This window comes from Perognathus longimembris, chromosome 2 (assembly GCF_023159225.1).
Source record: "Perognathus longimembris pacificus isolate PPM17 chromosome 2, ASM2315922v1, whole genome shotgun sequence".
NCBI classification, from domain to species: domain Eukaryota; kingdom Metazoa; phylum Chordata; class Mammalia; order Rodentia; family Heteromyidae; genus Perognathus; species Perognathus longimembris.
In genome coordinates, this window is record NC_063162.1 from 28,850,599 (window position 1) to 28,869,336 (window position 18,738).

The window sequence follows — 18,738 nt, forward strand, 5'->3', positions numbered from 1 at the left end:
ACCCATCTCAAAAGGCCACATTACAATGGGAAATGATAAATCAGCTATTTTACTGTCAACATTTTCTTCCAGCCCATTTGCTTATGTGGACCCCTTGCACTGTAACATGGCCTATTTATACCTTGAGCTTCTCAAAGACTCACTCAACGAGTATGCATATGCAGCAGAGCTAGCAGACTTGAGCTATGACCTCCAAAATACCATCTATGGGATGTATGTAAGTACCCACGTCTTGGAGCCTTCCATTCATCAACATTTTTATATTGATTTGATGGAAGCATTTTTAATTGAGGGTATGACTTTCTTTTTTAAAAATCTTCATGGCTAATCATATTTTTATTTATTTTTAAGTTAGCTTTTACTTTAAGTATTCAGCCACATACATTCGTATTATGCAGATTTCCCTTGTTTTTGTTTTTTTTTTAACATCTTTCATCAGATTGTCATATTTTTCTCCTCAAACTTAGTTGGACCCCATTATGATTCTGAAATCTTCTTCAGCAAATCAGAATGGAGTCTTCTTTGTGAAACCCTAAGTTGGCCTACACTATTTCCCTAGAAATCTAGATCATGAGGCTGCATATCCATACTCTTCGGTCATGTTTCGTCATTACCATGCCACTGCCTGAGGTATCAAAGCATTTCTTTTGTTTTTCTTTTTTGTTAGTCGCTACATTTATGCTGATCCTCTCCATTGCAACATGACATACCTGTTTATCAGGTTATTGAAGGATGATTTAAAAGAGTATACATATGCAGCACGCCTGTCAGGTTTGAGCTATGCCATTGCATCAGGAATGAATGCAATACTTGTAAGTAAAATGGAAACCAAAGAAAAGGCACCACACTATTGAAGCTTTATCTCGAGCTTGAGAAAACTATTAACTTCTGCATTCTTAAACAAGAAGATTGATGGGTTTTTTCCTTGCACCTTTATAATGATTGAAGAACTCAAATTAGTATTAGTTCCACTAATAAATGATTGGTACAACTTCACGCATCTTGTGAACATGTATGTGTGCTATATTTTTTTGCATGTTCTGCTTGATGTGTAACATACTAATCCTAAAAGCATGATTTTCTTCCATGTATTTGACTATATTTCCATCAATAGGTAAAAGAGCTCCATAACTATTGTTGTAGTGCTTGAACTTTACTAATCTATAAGCTTCCTTTATTTCTATGAACAGTAGTAGAAAGTTCCTGTGTTCACATACATCTAACAATTCATTTTGTTGCATGCATCATTAACTATTTTACATGTGTTATAACTCAGTATTGTGACATGTTTCCAGCCTTGATTAGCTCTGTTTCAAATTAACATCCCTTCTGTGGCACACATTCATTTTCACTGTTATTGAAACTAAAATGGGAGAATTTCTGAATATCTTTTTTAAAGTCTTACACAAAAGATTTTTAGAGTTCTTTATTTTGCAGTGGATTTATTTCTTTTTATCAAAACAGCTTTTCTAGTAACTTTTGCTTTTGAGTAGTTATCGTTCAGCTATAGGCTTGAAACTCAGAGGATCAAAATTAACTCCAATTAGAAAAGTAATCATCAATTTTCTGTTTTTGCTATTGTTTTTTTTTCTTCCAGTTTTTTTTTTTTTTTGTAAAGGTGATGTTCAAAGGGGTTACAGTTAAATAAGGTAGTGGGTACATTTCTTTTCAAACAATGTTATCCCCTCCCTCATTTTCTCCCACGTTCCCTCCCCTGGTAGTGATTCTTAACAGCATAATAGCATTAAGTTGAATGATTTTTATTTATGGTAAAGGGGTTTCCTGTTGGGCTCTCTAGTGTATATGGACCCTGACTTGCCTTTGGTATCCAAGCACCTTCATTCTTGCTGACATTCTCACCTGCCATCCTTCACAGGACAGAGACTTTCAGAGTATTCAGTTGTGCTGTGGGTGCCACTCTGTGAGAATACAATACCAGCTATTCCCTATTCCCTGTTTTACAGACAACCTTTGAGATTTGGCTTTCAGAGACTATTTAAGTAAATTATTCTAAAGCAAAAACACTGAGACACAGAGTGTGTCCTCCCTATACATTTGTTTTGTCATTGACTTTTAGAGCATCAACAGATGCTGTAAAACTCATCAGTATGCAGGTGGTTAGCATCATGGGTCCTTTGGGGGAACATTGAATGAGAGTAGCAGAATGCTATGCAGTATAAATTGAGGCTGCCTAGTTTTTCCTAAGATAATTTTATGTGTATATGTGCTGGTCTTGGGGGCTTGAACTCATTTTGTTCCTGAACTTTGGTTTCTAACACTGAGCCACAGCTCCACTACTAGCTGATTTTTAGTTTATTGGAGAAAAAGTCCCATGGGCTTTCTTGCTTGGTCTGGCTTCAAACTGTGATCCTCAGATCACAGCCTCCTGAGTACCTAGGATTATAGGTATGAGCCACAAGTGCCCAGCCCAAGATAAGTTTTTAAATATAGTTGGAGGACTTATCTAACAGCTAGGTAACATTCCCCTGTGATTTTTTTTCTTACTACACCTGTAAAGACTTTTAAGCTTATCAATCATTAGCGATTATTCTTTTATTTTTAAGAATAAACTTAGGGCTAGACGTATTTGCTCAGTGGTAGGACACATGCTTAGCAGGTATGAGGCCTTAGGTTCAATGCCTGGCATCAAAAGAAAAGATAAAACTTAAGCACATTCTGTAATGAAGTTTGATGTGTTATAGTATGTGTCACTATAGTTTGGCTCAGGTGAGTTTACCTACTGTTGACTTTGTTTTTAGGAAATTACAATTATGCTTTTGAGTATTACTTAACATAAGGATGACTAATGTCCTTCTTTGTGTTAAGCTATTTGTGGAAGTTAAATTCATTGAATTTCTTGGTTCTTTGTCATTTTAATATACCTAGCTTTGAGACTTTCTGAATATTGTAAAAATCAAGCTTTAAGATGAAAGGTATTCGATATTTTTACTTTTTTTGAAATATTTTTGTTATTACAAAGGTGATATACAAAGCAGATATAGTTACATAAGTCAGGTAAAGAGTACATTTCTTTTTGGACAATGTCACCCCTTCCCCTGCTCCCTCACAGTTTTTCCCTCCCATTCCCACCCACAAGTTGTATAGTTCACTTTCAACATAGTGTCTAGTGAATACCACTGCTGCATTTGTTCACCCTTTCCCTCTACCTCCCCTTACCCTCCCAAAGACAGATAAAAGAACAAACAAAACAAAAAGAAAAACAGCAACAAAGAAAAAAAACTCCATTTCCTGTAGTTAATTTCAATAAATATTATTTTGTATGATCAGATGTAGCTAGGCAGTGTACCTGTGTGTTCCTCTCCCAAGGGTATCCTCCTTTGTTCTCATTGTGGGTGAATGTCTAGAGTCCTGTATAATATTTTTAGACTTTTAATACCCTGAACTCTTCCTGTAGCTCTCCGTGAAAGGCTACAATGACAAGCAGCCAATTCTGCTCAAGAAGATTACTGAAAAAATGGCTACCTTTGAGATTGATAAAAAAAGATTTGAAATTATTAAAGAGGCGGTAAGTTTTATAACTCATTTTATGATGGTTTTTATTACAAAAGTAATATTGTCATACATGGAAACTTCTTATTATGGGGAGGGAGTACAATGCTTGGTAGTGTTTTGCTCATCTCATTTAATCTTTGCTAAATCCTACTCTATACTCAATACTCAAGGAACTCTATACTCTATACTCAAGGAACCCGGCAACCCTAGGCACCTGCCTTCTTTGTGGTCTTAGGACAGCTACAGTGCTTATTCTCAAATAGAAGCACCTGGAAGCATCATGTGCTTCATCTGCCCTCCATTTCAGGCACACTTTTCATGTCATGTTTCTCCCAGTTCAGGAAGTATGGGATGGATGATTGCTTTCAAAGATAAACGATGTCCCTCATTATCTATCATAAGAATCCACCATGCATTAATTGAAGGTCCAGTATATACCTATCCATGTTTCTTACTAGTGGATGGGTATGGTCCTGTGTGTAGTATCTAAGGAGGCTGGATGACAGAGACCCTGAAAACTGGTAATAACTTTCTGGAGGATGAATGATGTGCATAGTGAAGGCATTTAGAGTACATGTCAGACATCAGGGCACAAGATACAGCCTGGACAGTAAAAGAGCGTGTCATTTAGTTTAAGGAATTGGTCCCATGCTTAATTATGTATTTCAAGAGGTGAAGAAATCAACATTCCTTCACCGCAGTATCCCAGTAGCATATAGAAATGAAGTTTGTGTTTCTATTATTGATAATGTTTTGTATCACCTTCCTATGTTTGTACCTACACTATCTCTGTAATCTTATCTGAGTATATTGGAAACCGTGTTTACTGGTATTGGAAGTAGGAAATTCAAAGGGAATACCAAATTCGAGAGACACAGGGTAAAAAAAGAGAAATAACTACAAAAGCAATACTTGCAAAACTGTTTGGTGTAAGTGAACTGAACACCTGGGGGGGGAGGGAAAGGGGGGGAGGGAGGGGAGCATGAGGGACAAGGCAACAAACAGTACAAGAAATGTATCCAATGCCCAACGTATGATACTGTAACCTCTCTGTACGTCAGTTTGATAATAAAAATTTGAGAAAAAAAAATAAAATGTTTATTTCAAGGAAAAAAAAAAAGAAATGAAGTTTGTTTATATCTAGGTTTTTGAGGATGATTTTTTTAAAATTTCTGAAACTAATGAGCCCGTGCCTTCCTTCACTAGTATATGCGGTCTCTTAACAATTTCCGGGCTGAGCAGCCGCACCAGCATGCCATGTACTACCTCCGCCTGCTGATGACGGAAGTGGCCTGGACTAAGGACGAGTTAAGAGAAGCCCTCGATGGTGAGACTTCTGCAAGCCTAGTGTTGTCTTCATTGTTGTCCTAACATCTTCCTAGTTTAAAGTGGCATAGACTGTCTATACTTTTTTTTTCCTTTTTGGTAGTACTGGGACATTGATACTTTTGAATTAAATAGTTATATTAAAATAAACTATGTGGCTGGATAGGATGGCTCATACTTGTAATTCCAGCTTGTGTGACATAGCAAGATTCTGTCTCAAAAAAAAAAAAAAAAAAAAAGAAAGGAAGGCACCAGTGGCCCATGCCTGTAATTATAACTTTTCAGGATCTAAGGATTGTAGTTCAAAGCCAATCCAGCAGAAAAAGCCTCAAAACTATCTCCAAATAATCACCTAATAATAATAATAATAATAATACCAGACAATAGGCAGTAGGCACACACCAAGAGCATAATATTGTACTAGAGCCCAAAGAAAAGTGATAAAAGGAAGATATAGTCACTGCTCACAAAAGACTTAGGACTTTTAGCTGGGCACCAGGGGCTTGCTCCTGTAATCCGAGCTATTCAGGAGGCTGAGATCTGAAAATCACAGTTCAAAGTATCCAGGGCAGAAAAGTCTCAGTGATTCTCTCTCCAATTAGCCAACCAAAGAGTTGGGCTGGGGCTGGGGATATAGCCTAGTGGCAAGAGTGCCTGCCTCGGATACATGAGGCCCTAGGTTCGATTCCCCAGCACCACATATACAGAAAACGGCCAGAAGCGGCGCTGTGGCTCAAGTGGCAGAGTGCTAGCCTTGAGCGGGAAGAAGCCAGGGACAGTACTCAGGCCCTGAGTCCAAGGCCCAGGACTGGCCAAAAAAAAACCCCAAAAACAAAAAGAGCTGGGCTGGAGGTGTGCCTCAAAGAGTAAAACACCAGGCATTAGCAGAAGTGACCTCTGAAATAGCTTTGGCATTTAGGGAGTAGAGCTGCATTTGCTTGGTCTACACAGTCAGTAATTACTATTCAAAAGTTTCTGCAGATAACCAAATACTCTGACCCTACCACTTACCTTGTTAATACTGATCTTTTCAGAAAAAATGAAAATGGGTTGAGTTTGAAAGTTTTACCCACAGAAGTATTTAGGCATGTCTTTAGTGATGAATTAAAAGTAAAGTACTAAAAGCCATTATTTTATTGGTTAGCTCAAGCATTGAGTTAGGAAGCTAGATTGTAAAATTTAGTAGCATTTTAAATTTTTTGACAGCTCATATACTTGCCTTTGCAAAATGGTCATGTGCCATTAATTGCAAAAATGTTTATCTTAAAAACACATATAGAGGGCTGGGAATATGGCCTAGTGGCAAGAGTGCTTGCCTCATATACATGAGGCCCTAGGTTCGATTCCTCAGCACCACATATACAGAAAATGGCCAGAAGTGGCACTGTGGCTTAAGTGGCAGAGTGCTAGCCTTGAGCAAAAAAGAAGCCAGGGATAGTGCTCAGGCCCTGAGTTCACGGCCTAGGACTGGCCCAAAAAAAAAAAAAAAAAAAAAAAAACCACATATAGAGGCCAGGAATATGGCCTAGTGGTTGAGTGCTGGCCTCGACTACCTGAAGCCCTGGGTTCAATTCCTCAGCACCACATATATGGAAAAGGCCAGAAGTGGTGCTGTGGCTCAAGTGATAGAGTGCTATCCTTGAGCAAAAGAAGTCAGGGACAGTGCTCAGGCCTTGAGTTCAAGCTCCACGACTGGCAAAAAAACAAACAAACAAAAACCACACATAATTACCCCACAACTGACATACACACACACACACACACACACACACAATTTTTTCCAAGCTGTGCGTGGTAGCTCATGTGTATAATTTTAACATGAAGCTGAGGCAAAAGGATCAGGAATTGGAGGCCAGAACCCAATCTCAGAAAGAAAAATGGACAAGTGCTAGTGACTCACACCTGTAATCCTTAGCATCTCAGGAGGCTGAGATCTGAGGTTCATGGGTCAAAATCAGCCTGAGCAAGAAAGTCTGTGAGGCTTATCTCCAATTAACCACCAAAACGCCAGAAGTGGAACAGAGGCTGTAGTGGTAGAGCACTAGGCTTAAGCAAAAAAGCTCAGGGACACCACCCAGGTCCTGGGTTCAAGCCCCAGTTCTGACACACCCATTAAAAAAAAAAAAGCAAAATAGACAAGCATTGGTGGCTCATACTTATACTCCTCCTATCTACTCTTGAGGCTGAGAGCTGATGATCAAGGTTCAAAGCGCATGTAGACACATACACACACATATATGTACACATACTATACCTAGTATATATGTATACAAGTACATATGCATATATGTGTATGTAATGATCTAGTCGTTATTTCTTAGGTCCAGATTTCTCAGGTTTTTTAGTTATAAAATAAGTTACCGTGAAGATAAATAGGGTGAAGGGCTGTTTAGAAAGTCAAATTATCTCAGATACAAAGTTTTTAGGCTGGGGATATAGTTTAAGTGGTAGAGCACTTGCCTAGCAAGCTCAAAGTCTTGTGTTCAAACCCCAGTACTTTTTTTTTTTTTTGCCAGTCCTGGGGCTTGAACTCAGGGCCTGAGCACTGTCCCTGGCTTATTTTTGCTCAAGGCTAGTACTCTACCACTTGAGCCACAGCATCACTTCTGGCTTTTTCTGTTTATGTGGTGCTGAGGAATTGAACCCAGAGCTTCATGCATGCTAGGCAAGCATTCTACTGCTAAGCCACGTTCCCAGCTCCCAAGTCTTTGTTTTTTAAACTTGTAATAGAACTTTTTATTTCTTATTTCTTTATAGATGTCACTCTCCCTCGCCTCAAGGCCTTCATACCTCAGCTGTTGTCAAGGCTCCACATTGAAGCTCTTCTCCATGGAAACATAACAAAGCAGGTGAGGAGTGGAGATTATAGCTTGTAAAACTGTATGTGATTTTTAAGTCTGTTAACAAGCACAGTGAGTTCTCCCAACCTTCTCTACTCTGTGGAAGAAGATAAGAGAGGGTATGGGGCAGTGCAATGATGACAGTTCACTAAGAACCTACTTTCATGGCTGCAATCATAGGAGGAGATAGAAAGATTTACTCCTTCACTGTAGAGGGTCACATAATGCAAAATTATCCAGCCTGCATTCAGATCCTGACCTTCCATTTACTGGCTATGTAATCTTAGGAAAACGTCTTAACTGTTCCATTTCCTTATCTGAAAATTTAGAGTGTAAATCTACCTGCATCATGGGTTAGGAGGAGGATTAAATGGTACATGGCAAGGGCTTAAAACAAGGAAAGCACCTGTCCCAGGAGTCCTCCCTCTCTACCACTCGGCTGTACTGCCTCCAAAACAATATGCTGGCAACTGTCAGGAACAGGATGCTTGCCTAGCCCATTTCACTCCAAGAAAGCCTGTGCCCATCTCCTTTGCTTTGTTGTGACTCCAGGTGCCCATGACCAAGGTCATTCACTTGGGATCAACTTTGGTCAGTTTGAGTAGGATTAAATAAATTTAGGGTCCTAAGACCCATTTTTATGGTCAACTAAGCTACTTTATTTTACAATCATGTCTTATTTTAATGTTGCAATGACTAATCTACTGCTTTTCTTTTCAAGACATGTTTGTCTTCTTTTGTAATGAGCTATAACTTATCATTTCCCCAGGCTGCATTAGGGATTATGCAGATGGTTGAAGACACCCTTATTGAATATGCTCACACCAAGCCGCTCCTTCCAAGTCAGCTGGTTCGATACAGAGAAGTTCAGCTCCCTGACAGTAAGTTGAATATAAGAACTTTGGAATGGATTATTTTAATATAATAACATGGATGCTTACAGTTGTGTTGAATTCACTTAGATGATAATGTATGGTTTTGTGGTAGAGATACACTGTGAGCCTCTACTATTTATAGGAGTATGATTAGAGATGGATAATTCTACCAGAAAATTCTCTAGCATGAGTCAAAAGAGTGAATTTGGAGCTGGGAGCCAGTGGCTCATGCCTATAATCCTAGTTACTCAGGATTTGAGGATTTCATTTCAAAGCCAGCTGGGACTGGCTAGAAACTCAGTGAAACGCTTATCTCCATGTAACCACCAAAAAGCCAAAAGTGGAGCTGTGGCTTATGTGATAGAATGCTAGCCTTGAGCAGAAAAGCTTAGGGACAGTGCCCAAGCCCCGAGTTCAGATCCTAGTACTGGTATACACACACACACACACACACACACGCGCGCATGCAATGAATTTGGAGAGGTACGCGGTTATTTTGAAGAGAGTACTAAAATTGACAGATACATATGATAGAGAAGTTAGGAAGTGAAAACATCTCAAAGGTAAAGAGAAATTGGCTGTGAAACATGAAATAAAATTTATTTTTATTTTAAAAAAGGAAATCTGAATTATAACGTTTCACTAGAAGCCCATAAGAATCTTTAGCAGAAATAGTTTTGGAATTGTCACGAGTGTGGATAGTAGCATGTATCTGTTACATGTATGCTTTTAACGGGAGTTAATCTAAGAGTTAGTTTTATTCATGTACTAGAGGTTGTAATACTAGATTACTTTATATTAACAGTGATTTGTTTTGATACAAAACTCATTAAATATTGTTTTAATGTTGTTTAAACAATTGTAACGAGGTGCCAGTGGCTTACACCTATAATACTGGCTACTCAAAAGGCTAAGATCTGGAATAATGAGCTTTGAGGCCGGTGTAGGCAGAAAAGTCCAAAAGACTCCATCTCCAAAATAACCAGCATGGCTCGTATGGTAGAGTACCAGCCTACCGAGCATGAGGCCCTGATTTCAAACCCTGACAAAACAAAAAACAAATGAAGAAAAATAAAACCCTACATTTGTCTTTGAGCAAAGTGAGACCCATTGAGAAAAATTCGAGGTGAAATTTAGCCCTTTTATCTCTTTGCACTCCACTTCTTTTTCTTTCCTTTTTTAGGACCCTATCTTTTCAGCCTCCTCAGTATCCTCTCAAATTGCCTCTAGTTCAAAAAAATAGTTCAGTTTATATCCCTTTGTCAAAATGCTAAGTGTTAGGACCAGATGGAGAAACTGGGAGACTGTAAAGGAAGGGATGACATTACCCAAGAAGAAATGTACTCATTACATGACTTATGAAATGGTAACCCCTCTGTATATCCCCTTAATAACAGTAATTTTTTAATCCAGGAATTAGAAAATCATTCTGATTTAGCCAACTGATTAGGTGTGAATGCCTTAAACAATTCTTCTTACCTTTCATGGAAAAGAAAAATTATGTACTATGAAGCAGGACACATTTTCAGATATATACAAAAAAGCTGGAAGTAGAAAGGGTAGATAGAACTTAGAGGCCATGTTCCCTCCCTCTTCCAAGAGGGAGCTTAGTACTGCCTATTCACAATAAATAATTTAAATGAATATAGAGGAGGAAGCATGAACTTGATAGGATGGTACATGTCTATAATCTCAGAACTCTGGAAGATGAGACAAGATGATCACAAGTTTGAGTGCTGCTTGAGCTACAATGAGAGCCTGTCTCAAAAATAAATTAATTAATTAACAGCAGGCAAATATAAGACTGACTTTTTCTTTTTTTCTTTTTTTTTAATGCTAGTCTTGGACTTGAACCCTGGGACTGGGTGCTATCCCCGAACTTTTTTTCCTCAAGGCTAGCACTCTACTACTTGAGCCATAGCTCCACTTCTGGCTTTTTGGTGATTAATTTGAGATGAGAGTTTCACGGACTTTGCTGCCCAGGCTGGCTTCAAACAGTGCTCTTCAGGTCTCAGCCTCGCTAGGATGACAGGTCTGAGCCACTGGTGCCTGCCTAGCATTGACTTTATTAAATCCTAAATAATAAATGTTTAAACCTGTGTTCTTTTTTTGAAAATTTTCAGGAGGATGGTTTGTTTACCAGAAGAGGAATGAAGTTCACAATAACTGTGGCATTGAGATTTACTACCAGACAGACATGCAGAGCACCTCAGAGAACATGTTCCTGGAACTCTTCTGCCAGATTATTTCTGAGCCTTGCTTCAATACCCTGCGCACCAAGGAGCAGCTGGGTGAGCAGGAAGTCTGGAGGGGGTGGGATGCCACAGACCTTACCTCAGTACCACATAAACAAAAAAAGCTGCAAGTGGCACTGTGGCTCAAGTGGTAGAGTGCTAGCCTTGAGCAAAAGAAGCTCGGGGACAGTGTCCAGGCCCTGAGTTCAAGTTCTAGACTGGCAATAAATAAATAAGCCATCCGTATCTTACAGACATTAAAGCAGAGCCAGGCTCCTGTGAGGAAGTTACCTGTTAAAGCACACAGAGCTGGGACAATGATTTAGGGGATGGGTCAAAGACCGTTCTTCACAAGGGAGAATACCTTGAGCCTAGATTGAAGATTTAGAGGGAGGAAGTGTGGAGTATGTGTTTGAATGAAGTATAGTGTGCTTAGCTTTCTTGATCCTCTTTGGGAAGTACTCTTGCTCCATCTTTAGGAACTGAGACTGAATTGTTCATATATCTTCAGAGATAAATAACCTAAACTCCCGAAGTCAGTTTTAGTTGTGGTGAATGATTAGAAGTCTCAAATGCCAAGGTCCTGCCTGACTGGCTGGTGTGTGTATTCCAGGCTACATTGTCTTCAGTGGACCTCGACGAGCCAATGGCATCCAAGGCCTGCGATTCATCATCCAGTCAGAAAAGCCACCTCACTATCTGGAGAGCAGAGTGGAAGCTTTCCTAATCACCATGGAGAAGTCAATCAAGGACATGACGGAAGAGGCCTTCCAGAAGCACATTCAGGCACTAGCAATTCGTCGACTAGACAAACCAAAGAAACTGTCTGCCGAGTGTGCTAAATACTGGGGGGAAATCATCTCCCAGCAGTACAATTTTGACAGAGGTAAAGTGAAAGCCCCAGCATGGAAACGTTGAAGTGGAAAATGTGAGACCATTGAGGCCATTCTGCAAATGGTATTCATTTTATAAGTGGTTTTTCGGTTACTGAAGAAGCCTGAGGGCTGTTTAAATAACTAAAGAGCTTGTATATAGTATAATATAATTTCCTATTTTATCTCCTGTTTCTCCAAAACTGGAGTCAGCCTATAATCCTAGCTACTGAGGAGGCTGAGATCTGGAGTCCCAGTTTGAAGCCAGTACAGGCAGAAAAGTCCCCGTGAGACTTTTATCTCCAGTAAACTACTCAAAAAAGCTGGAAGTGGCTCAGCACTAGCCTTGAGCACAAAGAGGCTCAGGGACTGTGCCCAGGCCTTGAGTTCAAGCCCCAGGACCGGTTTAAAAAAAAAAAAAAAGAATCTGTTTTTTCTTTTTTGGAGGTGCCAGTCCTGAAGCTTAAACTTGGCCTGGGCACTGTCCCTGAGTTGTTTTTGTTTTTGTTTTTGTTTTTTTGTTTTAGCACTATTCTTAGTGGCTAGCACTCTGCCACTTGTGCCACAGTTCCACTTCTGGCTTTTTTGCAGTTAATTGGCAATAAGAGTCTCACAGACTTTCCTGCCCAGGCTAGCTTTGAACCCTGATCCTCAGATCTCAGCCTCCTAAGTAGCTAGACTTACATGAATGAGCCAGCACCCAGCCAAATCTCTTTTGGTTCCCTATGAGTACCTCTGAACTCAATACATAATCCTGAAAAATGAAAAACTTGTAGACTAAACTCCCTGAGGTAATTGCTGCCATAGAGGCACAGGAGTTCAAATGCTTGCCTTTATGACTTTCCAAAGACATGTCTTAGATATGTACTTTCTGGTATGGCAGCTGTGCTTCCTAGTCTCCTGTCTCATCAGCTCACTGTCGCCTTTTCTCGAGAGCAGAGGTTAACCACAGAGTGTGGGAAGACATACAAGTCAGAACACCTGGCAGCACTAGCTGATAACACCTTGTTATATGTCATTTCCTTAATTTTCACTACAGCCTTACTAAGTAGTATTTTTCTTTAATTTCCAGATAAGGAAAATGAGGCTTAGAAACTTTGAAGTGACTTACCTAACCCAGATCCACTAACTCGAAGGAGGGAGCCAGCATATGAACCTAGGCGTGGCCCCCAACCTATACTCCTACCTGATAGTACATTTTCCTCAAAATCATCTCTTCTACTTTAGAAGCAGATAATTACTTAAAACTATGGAAACTTAAGAGGCTTAAAGCATATTATCATTTAGTATAGTATGTTGGATTGCTTGATTTGGGAATGTTAGTACATTTTTATTTGGTTACCTTTTCAGATAACATAGAAGTTGCATATTTAAAGACACTTACCAAGGAAGATATCATCAAATTCTACAAGGTAAGTTGAATTCATTCAGTTCCGGTAGGTGAGGACATAGGTGCTGTGTTATGTGTTGCAGCTTTGAACCCACATAGGCTGGGTTTATGAAAGTATTTTATGGATTGAAGTATTTGATACATTTTGACATTATTGAAGAAAATAGAGACAATTGTAGAAGAAATACAGACAATTCATATTGAAACCTTGAAACCAGTACAGTTTGCTTTCCTTCTGGATCTTTTTTTTTTTTTTCTTGCCAGTCCTGGGGCTTGGACTCAGGGCCTGAGCACTGTCCCTGGCTTCTTTTTGCTCAAGGCTAGCACTCTACCACTTGAGCCACAGCACCACTTCTGGCCGTTTTCTACATATGAGGTGCTGGGGAATCAAACCCAGGACTTCATGTATCCAAGGCAAGCACTCTTGCCACTAGGCCATATTCCCAGCCCCTCCTTCTGGATCTTGAGAGCTGTGACAACGCTTCCTGGTTTCTAGGCTCCCTTTTTTTTTTTTTTTTTTTTGTTGTTTTTTTGTCTGTTTCTACCCTGCTTTATAAAGAGCTGCCTTGGTGAGGAGGAACAACAGCAAAGAAGACAAAAGAGATCAACTGGATGCAGTGACTCCACCTGTAATCTCAGTTACTTAGGAGCCAGAAATAGAAGGATTATAGTTCAAAGCTAACCCCCCCAAAAAAGATAAACAAGGTGCTTGGAATATGGCCTAGTGTCAAGAGTGCTTATCTCGTACACATGAAGCCCTGGGTTCAATTCCTCAGCACCACATATATAGAAAAGGTCAGAGGTGGCGCTGTGGCTCAAGTGGCAGAGTGCTAGCCTTGAGCAAAAAGAAGCCAGGGACAGTGCTCAGGCCCTGAGTTCAAGCTCCAGGACTGCCAAAAAAAAAAAAAAAAGATAAACAAGATCCTATTCAAAGAACAGCTGGATGAGCCAGGCGCTGGAGGCTCATACCTGTAATCCTAGCTACTCAGGAGGCCGCGATCTAAGGATCACTGTTCACTGATCATGGTTCCTGCCAGCCAGGGCAGGAAAATCCATGAGATTTGCAGCTCCAGTGCTAGAGGACTAGCCCTGAGCACAAAAGCTCAAGGCTAGCACCTAGGACCTGGCCTACTACTGGCACAAAGAAACAAACAAAAACTGGAAAGTCCTATCTGAAAAATAAGGCAAAAAGAGTCTTGTGGTATATTTCAAGTTGTAGAACTCTTGCCTGGTAAACACAGGCTCTGAGTTCAAACACTAGTATCACAAAGAAAAAGAGTGGGGCTTGAGCCTAGCACCACATACAACTTGATAATGGTAATTCTTGCCTACATTGTTGAATCTTCACAGAATTGAATTAAAATAACATGAAGAGAAAAGGCAGTATCTCTTTTATACCTACCTGAGTACAAGCTGATTGTTCTTAGGCATCAGAAAGAACTTCATTTTAAGTTCCTCACTATAAAGGTGCTAAAGTGATGTTTTTCTGTTTTTTTTTGCCTAGGAAATGTTGGCAATAGATGCACCAAGGAGACACAAGGTATCCGTCCATGTTCTTGCCAGAGAAATGGATTCTTGTAAGTATTAAAGAGCAACTTCTTTTTTTTTTCCCAGTTTATTTTTAGGCCTAAAGTAAGCCAAATGATGTCTGACTATTGCTGGAGCCCCTTTACCTTACAGAGCACTGGAGAGGGAAGGGATAGACAAAGGGAAGCAGAAGTATGGGTAGGAGATGAAGCAGTGAAGGAGAGAGCCAATGCCAGTGTGAGTGCCAAACTCACTGCAGTTTCTCAGGGGAACTGCTGATGATTGCTGGAGGATGTTTCCAAGAGGCTCTAGGCTACCACTGCATGTGAGGAGAAAAAAATCATTGATCTGCTTAGTTGTGATTATCCCATTGTCCCCTGCTCTTGCTGCCCAGTAACTCCTCTAGCCTTTGGGGAAGTTCTCCTCTGAGGCCAGAGCTTCAGTGTCCAGGCAGATCTGGGCACTAAAGCTGCTGTGGCCAAAGCTATCTGATCTCATCACATCATCATCGTCCCTCACTGAAGATGCTCCTGATGTTAGGCAGGACAAGCAAGCACATGCTCGGCTGGGAGCAGGCAGCCTGAGAGAATGTGGGAAATGCATGTGCCAGACCAGGCATTGTTTTCTAATAACTAGCTTGGATTTTTTTTAAGTTGTTCTTGTGCACAAGTTATGAGTAAGTACAAAGTGTTACAAGTTTCATTTTCTTCCAGGTCCTGTTGTTGGAGAATTCCCTTGTCAAAATGATATAAATCTGTCACAAGCACCAGCCTTGCCACAAGTAAGAAATGTTGCTAGCTTGCTAGCTCGCATTGTCCTTAGAAGATGGGTCATCAGGAGACAGAGCACCTTGTGGTTTCAGGTCACCAGGTGGCAGAGGGGCTAGTTTAGGTCCTCTCAGGGTTCTGCCTTCACAGACTGTGTCGCTTGGCAGTGATTCATCTCTGGCTACAGCTGAATATAGAAGTGCTAGTGAGACTTCCATAGTGCCTCTGTATTTAACCACCTAGGAACATTTGCATTGACCTGCAAGAGGAGAAAACTGGCACTGCCACTAAGAGCTTTGATGGGTGGGCACAGTAGCCTCTGGCACCCTGGATGAAGCCTTGGTGCCTAGCCTCCAGTGAGCCAGCCATTACATTCCCCGGTGAAAGCCAATGTCTTCCTTCTGCCTTAGAGGCCCACATGCCCATAGGTCTGCACACATCTCCTTGGCCCTACTAATCCTGGAGAAAAGTGAACAGATCACAGAATAAGGGGTCCCCTCCCCCCTAGACACTGTATTTCCTCCCTAAAATAACATTGATAGCCTGTCTTATGTACTTTTTAAGTTAAACACACTAAAAGACGATGTTTTCTTCACAGCCTGAAGTGGTGGAGAACATGACGGAGTTCAAGCGTGGCTTGCCCCTGTTCCCTCTTGTAAAGCCACATATTAACTTCATGGCTGCAAAACTCTGAAGACTCCCCAGGTGTGGGGGGCTTGCAAATGGATGTTCCTACGTCTTCCAGGGCCCGGGAAAACAGTCTTGGCCACTTTAGTAGTTTCCAGTTCACTATTAGAGAGACCAACAAAAGTTCTCAAATATCATTACGTAGAAATATTTAAAACCCAAAGTAATTAAATTTCAGAATCTTATATAGAATATTTTTTAAAATACATGACTCCTAAGTATTTTAATTTTTTTTCTCTTTTTCATTCCTAAAAGATGATCCCCCTATAGACTGCTTTTAAAATGATGAATGATACTCCGATAGCATTTCTCTTCCTGTTCTGTATGGGAGTCACGTGTCCAGAAGAATGAAAGTGAGCTTTTCTCTAAAATCCTCCCAGGCTGACAGAGAAGGCTTCAAAACATTTGGAAAGCTAATTGCCTCTGGAAAGTCCTCCCGTTTTCTTTCTACTTGATGGTTTTCATGTCAATCAGTGGAGAACATTACATTTGGCAAATGACATACAGAGCAATGTCATTTTCTTTTATTAGTGAAATTGCTGATTCTATAAGGCATGGTTTTAATCTTTTTATAAAAAAAGAGAATTTGAACATGTTTTTTATTCCAACTAGTTAAATGCTGGAAGCCCTAGAATACCCTTATTTATAATATTAGAAAAACAGATTTACCTTATATCAACTTTGTCCCAAATTGACTTTCTCAGGATGAATGTGTTTGTTTTTTTTTCCCTGATTGACATTCTTTGTTGGTCATATCTGGTTTGCGGTATTCCCTCGGTTTTGCCTTTTCTCATCAACACATTGCTGTATTTACTTTAAAGGTATAAGTGCTGTCTGCTTCTGATCCTACTGAGTGTGTGACATGCTTTTTCCCACATCAGCCATTGTTAACTCCATACAACTTTTTACTGCCATGAAATTGCAGTCAGTGTGTGAACCAAAAGGTTTTGTCCCTTTAGGAATTTTATTATTTTTTTATTTTTTATTTTTTGGCCAGTCCTGGGCCTTAGACTCAGGGCCTGAGCACTGTCCCTGGCTTCTTCCCGCTCAAGGCTAGCACTCTGCCACTTGAGCCACAGCGCCGCTTCTGGCCGTTTTCTGTATATGTGGTGCTGGGGAATCGAACCTAGGGCCTCGTGTATCCGAGGCAGGCACTCTTGCCACTTGGCCAAATCCCCAGCCCCCTTTAGGAATTTTAAAAAGCAGCAAAATCAAAGCCACCTTGAGATGCAAAAAAAAAAAAAAGTTTGTTTTTTTTTAAACAGCAAGTCTCAATAAGACTAAAATCTCCATTGCTAGCCATGTAATCCTGCCTTAAGTATTAATTTTTAAAACAAATATAAGTAGATAAACACAAGTATGACTAGAGTGGACTTTAAAAATATTTTTTTCATGGGATATTATTTTAGATGAGATTGTTACTGGAGCTTTAACAGCTGTTTTTAAAATATTTACTGTTATTCAAACTCACTTCAAGAGAAATTACATCTGTATTTCCATATACAGGCACTGGTAACCGGAAGTAGTCTTTTTGTCCCCAGACTCAGACCAAGTAAAGTATGGCCTTCCCAATGACATTTTACCTCCCCATGCGATCTGATTGTCCAGGACTTCTTTCTATAAAGTCATGGCTTTCTGCATCTTAAGTTGTTACATTCGCCATTTTCCAAATAGTCTCAATTTGGGGCAAGAATGATAGCCACAAAGATGGAGGCTGCTTACACCAGGGCACTCTGTTTCCACTGGCGGGCCGATGTGGTGCTGTTAACTGTCTTTTTATCCACACCTTCAAGTACGGTACGAAGCCTGTCTCTTCCATCAGAAGGCTTGTGAGCTCATCACTCCCTTCTGCTTTTATGCATTTGGAGACTATGCAGCTTTTCTTCAAATGGCACATATATAGACAAGGTGAATCTAAAACAAACCTTGAGTGTTTAAACCCCTCACTAAAAGCAAAGAAAAACCCACCAGCCTTTGCTGTGGAGAATTGCATGATGTAGTTTTGTTTTGTTTTGTTTTTTTAATGGTGGAATTCAAGTGTCAATTTTAGGAGGAAAAATACCTGAGGATATCTGAAGGCAATCACACAGAGTCTTCCATGAACTTGAACTTGTAATTCAGTGTGCTCCAGCATTTGCTGGCTTTCCAATTGAATGTGAGCAGCTGTCGGGTCTCTTGGGCATACTAATGGAGTCGTTTCAATGGGTCCCAGCTGCAGTCCATGAGCAATAACAGACTCCCCCCAGATACTGCTGTTTACTCAGAGCTTAGCAAATGAGACTTGGGAAACACACACTAAGTTATGGGTTACTGGGGACTTTTTGAAAAAAGAAGTCTTCTTTTTGACTAGTTGATGTGAAGGAGAGAGCATGTGACACAGCCAGTATGAAGGAACCCTAGAATTACCCTGTTTATAAATAAATCACTTGAATTTAAACTCCAGTCTGCACGTGTGTTACTTTTTGCAAGTTTTCAGTCTAATTCTAAGCATCTTAATTTGGAGTAGTGTCACTGACTTGAAACCCAGAAAAGATCAATCTCTGGCCTTATAGAGAAGAAAATACCTCTTTACAGTCAGACTTGACATCTAGCCACAACCCCAGCTGCATGTTGGGCAATATCTTCTCCAAGCTCTGGTTCCTAACTGCTGTCAGTAGGAACTTTCTGCTCACCCCTCAGTGTTGGCTGGTTGTAGTTGGTGCAGCCC

At 40.2% G+C, this 18,738-nt stretch overlaps 1 protein-coding gene across 3 annotated transcripts in view; it reads left to right on the top strand.

Annotated features, from left to right (window-relative positions):
- The window catches only part of Ide (insulin degrading enzyme), a 70,413-nt gene extending 51,945 nt beyond the window's left edge, over window positions 1-18,468 (top strand). For 2 of the 3 annotated variants that reach the window (XM_048338694.1, XM_048338696.1), the window contains exons 15-26: window positions 73-217; window positions 3,416-3,526; window positions 4,720-4,840; window positions 7,597-7,688; window positions 8,449-8,560; window positions 10,678-10,845; window positions 11,402-11,674; window positions 13,011-13,072; window positions 14,555-14,627; window positions 15,291-15,358; window positions 15,943-16,980; window positions 17,212-18,468. In XM_048338694.1, the coding sequence (XP_048194651.1) occupies window positions 73-217; window positions 3,416-3,526; window positions 4,720-4,840; window positions 7,597-7,688; window positions 8,449-8,560; window positions 10,678-10,845; window positions 11,402-11,674; window positions 13,011-13,072; window positions 14,555-14,627; window positions 15,291-15,358; window positions 15,943-16,038 (1,321 nt within the window). In that variant the 3' untranslated portion in view covers window positions 16,039-16,980; window positions 17,212-18,468. Of the gene's footprint in view, window positions 1-72; window positions 218-667; window positions 813-3,415; window positions 3,527-4,719; window positions 4,841-7,596; window positions 7,689-8,448; window positions 8,561-10,677; window positions 10,846-11,401; window positions 11,675-13,010; window positions 13,073-14,554; window positions 14,628-15,290; window positions 15,359-15,942; window positions 16,981-17,211 lie in introns of all 3 variants that reach the window. The other variant, XM_048338695.1, reaches the window with a different exon arrangement.
- The last annotated feature ends 270 nt before the right edge of the window (window positions 18,469-18,738 follow it).